Below are 5,093 nucleotides of genomic sequence, written 5' to 3' on the forward strand. Positions count from 1 at the left end.
AAAAAATAAATCCTCCTGTATGTATATATACTCGAAAAAGTTATGCTAACACTTTTTTCATGCATTTAGGTAGACAATTTTATATGGGCAAACGTACGTTTACGAGATAAATGCCTAAAAGCAGGTATAACTAAAATAGCGCTCTCAGGGATTTCTGTTACAATACTTCTGTAAATTTCATGCTCCAAGTGTTCGAGCATTAGTATAGCGCTGAAGACAAATGCTCAGGATATAATACAAAAATGCATATTTACTTGATTTCACATAGTAATATTATCATTGTTAAAAGAGAACAAGTTTGTATTAGGTAATAATTAAATAATGCAACCTTATGTGCACGAGTGGAAAAACCAAAATAAATAATTATATTTGTATGTGTGTTTAAAAGAGTTGGATTATTTTGTGAGTGTAAGCAGTTTCAAAACCAAAGAGTAGTTGCAACATTAAAAAGTACCTGAAACACATTTTCATTTAACAACTAAAATAGCAAATATGAGCAAAATATGTACTTTCTTCAGTTTTCTTCTGTTGCCAACTTTCTGAAAAACGTGAATTCACCGCGATGCGATACAGAAACAAAAAGACAGCGACAGCGCGCAGAGGGTTTTGAGCAATAATATAAATTTGTATCAAACAACGCATTAAATAGTCATTTTAGTATACTTTTGCTGTTTACTTATTAAAGTAAATGCATGTATTAATTTTTCTTTAAGAAATTTCTCTAAAATTTGCAACTTTTTTTTATGATTTCTAAAGATTACTTTATTTTTGCCAAAGAGCAACCTTGCGTAAAGAAAATTGTGTTGTACTTAAAACTTCACCACTATAAACTTGGTCCTTATAAAGGACTTTCACCACAGTTTGTTTACTGGATATACTGAGGTCAACATAATCAGCTGTATCAAAACCATTTGGTGAGTGGTCAAAAATTTTAAAGTGTGTTTTTCATTGTTGTTTTTTTTTTTGGGAAAAAATTTATAAAAATAAAATATATTGTGCGTAAAATTTTAATAATCAGTGAAAATAAAAAAACGGTGGTTTCGTTGTTGTTGTTAGCGATTGTAATGCACATTGTAAGTTTTTCATGTTTTTTTGCTTAAATTCATTACTTTTCAATTATTTTGTTTTAACTTATTTGAAATCAACTTATGCGGCCAAAAGAATTAGAAATTTAATTTCAACAATAGAAAAAAGAAAATTATATTACTTATATTTTCATCGCTTTATTTTAGAAATGCCACGCCCGCGAAGAAATGATATTGGTCGTCGGTCGCGTAGAACGCAAAATAGATCAAATGAAAGGCAAAATCAATCACAAGAAGAGCGAGAAATTCAAAACCAAAATCAAAGGGAACGTATGTCCAGATCACGTTCAGGCCATTCACCTGAAGAACGTATACAACGTAATGAGCACGATAGATTAAGAATGCAAGCGCATCGTGCAGCAAGAAATGTTAATGAAAATGCACAAAGACGACAACAAGCAGCACGAATCAATGTTAATATTGATTTGAACGGTGCTGGATTTCAATATAACAATGCCATTGATTATAGTTTGCATAAATTTGTGGTTATTGGCGCAATGGACAAAATATGTCAATATTGTAATGCAGTGAAATTTAAAACTGAACCTCCTGGAATGTGTTGTACTTCTGGGAAAGTACGACTACCAGAATTACAATATCCACCAGAACCATTAGCTTCACTGCTTTCTGGCTCAACACCTCAATCAAATCATTTTTTGGATCACATTCAAATGTACAATCCATGTTTTCAAATGACGTCTTTTGGTGCGACGAATATAATAAGAGATAATTTTATGCCGACCTTCAAGGTAATTTCGGCATCAAGCATTTCAAATGAAAATTTTGAAATAGACAATCTATCATCTGAATATTTTGGCTCTACATTACAGATACAAGGGCAAATTTACCACAAAATCGGTTCCTTGCTGCCATTCCCAGATGCTAACTATCAATTTTTGCAAATTTATTTCCTTGGCAATAATCAAAATGAAGTCGATACACGTTGTGCATTTTTTAAAAGTGCCAGAAGATTGATAATTGAAGAATTGCAAGCAATATTTCATGAACATAACGAATTGGTTACTACGTTTAAGACAGCACTTGATCAAATGCAATCTGATGATCATAAAATTGTGATTAGAGCTGACAGAAGACCGATCGGTGAACACGAACGAAGATTTAATGCACCGCTTAATAATGAAATTGCTATTGTGATTGTTGGTGAAGAATTTCAATCACGTGATATTGTATTGCGCCGAAGAAATAATCAATTACAACGTGTATGCGAAACGCATCGCTGTTATGACGCACTACAATATCCAATTTTATTTTGTCGAGGCGAAGATGGATACTCTGTCAATATAAAAATGGTTGATCCAGCAAATCCGCGTGAGTTTTTGGATTAATGATGATTTTCAATAATTTTCTGTGTCATGTTTTATCATTCTATTTGCTTTGCTTTTTTTTCAGAACGTGAAGTAAATAAAAACGTAAGCGCCATGAACTATTATGCATATAGAATTATGATACGACAAAACCAGGAAAATCATATTTTGAAAGCCCGAAAACTATTTCATCAATATATCGTAGATATGTATGCAAAGATAGAAACAGAACGTTTGAATTTCATTCGATTTAATCAAAGGAAGTTGCGCTCAGAAGAGTATATCCATCTCAGAGATGCGATCAATAATGACAGAAATGTAAACAATATTGGACAAATGGTAATTTTACCATCGACCTACACAGGGAGCCCCCGTCATATGCATGAGTACGCACAAGATGCCATATGTTATGTTCGTTGTTATGGTCGGCCTGATTTATTTATAACATTCACGTGCAATCCAAAATGGGAAGAAATTAAGAAATATTTGTATCCCGGACAATCTTCTACTGATCGCCATGATATCACTGCAAGAATATTTCGACAAAAACTCAAGTCACTTATGGATTTTATTGTCAAATATAAAGTTTACGGAGAAGTTAGATGCTGGATGTACTCTGTCGAGTGGCAAAAGAGAGGTTTGCCACACGCGCATATTTTAATATGGTTAGTGGACAAAATTACAACTGATCAAATAGATGATGTAATCTCAGCTGATATTCCAGATCAGACAATTGATCCAGATTTATTTGATGTTGTCACTAAAAATATGATACATGGCCCGTGTGGTGTGATAAATGTCAATTCACCATGTATGCAAGATGGCAAATGTACGAAACGATACCCTAGAGCACTCATTTCTGAAACAATTACTGGAAATGATGGATACCCTCTATATCGTCGACGTTCAACACAGGATAACGGCAAATCAATAACTTTACAAGTGAATCGTCAAGATTTTGAAATTGATAATAGATGGGTAATTCCCTATTCGCCATTGCTATCGAAAGCGTACAAAGCTCATATCAATGTAGAATATTGTAATTCGGTCAAATCGATTAAATACATTTGCAAGTATATTAACAAAGGCAGTGACATGGCTGTTTTTGGAGTTGCAGAGAACCGAAATGATGAAATAACTCAATACCAAATGGGCAGGTACATTAGTAGTAACGAGGCAGTTTGGCGAATTTTGTCTTTCCCCATTCATGACCGTAGTCCAGCTGTTATTCATTTAGCAGTTCATTTGGAAAATGGATAGCGTGTGTATTTCACTGTTGATAATGCTCAGGCAATTGTAGAGCGACCGCCATCAACCACATTAATTTCTTTTTTTAAATTATGTGAAAGAGATCAATTTGCTAAAACACTGCTTTATGCACAAGTACCAACATATTACACATGGAATGTAAGTTCAAAGACATGGGAAAGACGTAAAAGAGGAAAACCTGTAGATGGTTATCCTGGTGTTTTTGAAAGTGACGCCATAGGACGACTTTATACAGTGCATCCTAGCCAGGCTGAATGTTTTTATTTACGTCTTTTATTAATTAATGTTCGTGGACCAACGTCTTTTTTGAATTTGAAAAGAGTTAATGGGCGCCTCTGTCAAACTTACCGGCGAGCATGTGAAGAATTGCATCTACTTGAAGATGATAATCATTGGGATGCAACACTTGCAGATGCATCCGCAACAGGTACACCGCATCAAATACGGACATTATTTTCAATTATTGTTGCAACATGTTTTCCATCTGATCCATTGCAACTGTGGCAAAGTTATCGTGATTATATGACCGAAGATATCTTGAATAGAATGCGTCGTATTTCTGCAAATCAGGAATTACTCATTACACTGGAAATGTATAACGAGGCATTGATTATTATTGAAGATATGTGCTTAGCAGTTGCAAATAAATTATTGTCACAATTAGGTTTACCACCTCCTAATCGAGCAATGCATGACGTATTTAATCAAGATATACAACGTGAACAACAATACGATATAAATGATCTTAACACATTTATAAATTTGAATCTGCCGAAATTGAATATAGAACAAAAACATGCATATGACACTATAATGCAAGCTATACAAAACAAAAGTGGAGGAATGTTTTTTTTAGATGCGCCAGGTGGCACCGGTAAAATGTTTTTGATTTCGTTGTTATTAGCGACTGTAAGATCACAAAACAATATAGCATTAGCGCTTGCATCGTCTGGAATAGCTGCTACATTATTAGATGGTGGCCGTACAGCGCATTCCGCACTTAAATTACCATTGAATATGCAAATTAATGAAAATCCAACATGTAACATTTCAAAAAATTCTGGAATGGGAAGAGTTTTGCAACAATTCAAATTAATTGTGTGGGATGAATGTACAATGGCACATAAAAAAATCAGTGGAAGCATTGGATAGAACTTTGAAAGATTTACGTAATAATCAAGAAATATTTGGTGGCGCTTTAATATTATTGTCTGGTGATTTTCGTCAAACTTTGCCAGTAATTCCCCGTTCAACACCAGGAGATGAATTAAAAGCATGTTTAAAGACATCCCATTTATGGAGGCACGTAAAAACTTTGACTTTGAAAACAAATCTGCGAGTTTATTTGCAAAATTATGCATCGGCTTACGAATTTTCAAGACAACTTCTGAAGATAGGAAATGGACAAATTCCT

The 5,093-nt window shown here is 33.9% G+C and overlaps 1 protein-coding gene across 1 annotated transcript; it reads left to right on the top strand.

Moving 5' to 3' along the window:
• Positions 1-1,370: 1,370 nt before the first annotated feature.
• Positions 1,371-4,721, top strand: LOC118756681 (the record flags this gene model as incomplete). Its single annotated transcript, XM_036491431.1, has 4 exons — positions 1,371-1,834; positions 1,916-2,414; positions 2,496-3,567; positions 3,760-4,721. Coding segments are annotated over exons 1-4 (2,941 nt in total), but the record flags the coding sequence as incomplete, so codon positions are not given.
• Positions 4,722-5,093: the final 372 nt, after the last annotated feature.

This window comes from Rhagoletis pomonella, unplaced genomic scaffold (assembly GCF_013731165.1).
Source record: "Rhagoletis pomonella isolate Grant_MI unplaced genomic scaffold, Rhpom_1.0 Rhpom_scaffold_11504, whole genome shotgun sequence".
Taxonomy (NCBI): domain Eukaryota; kingdom Metazoa; phylum Arthropoda; class Insecta; order Diptera; family Tephritidae; genus Rhagoletis; species Rhagoletis pomonella.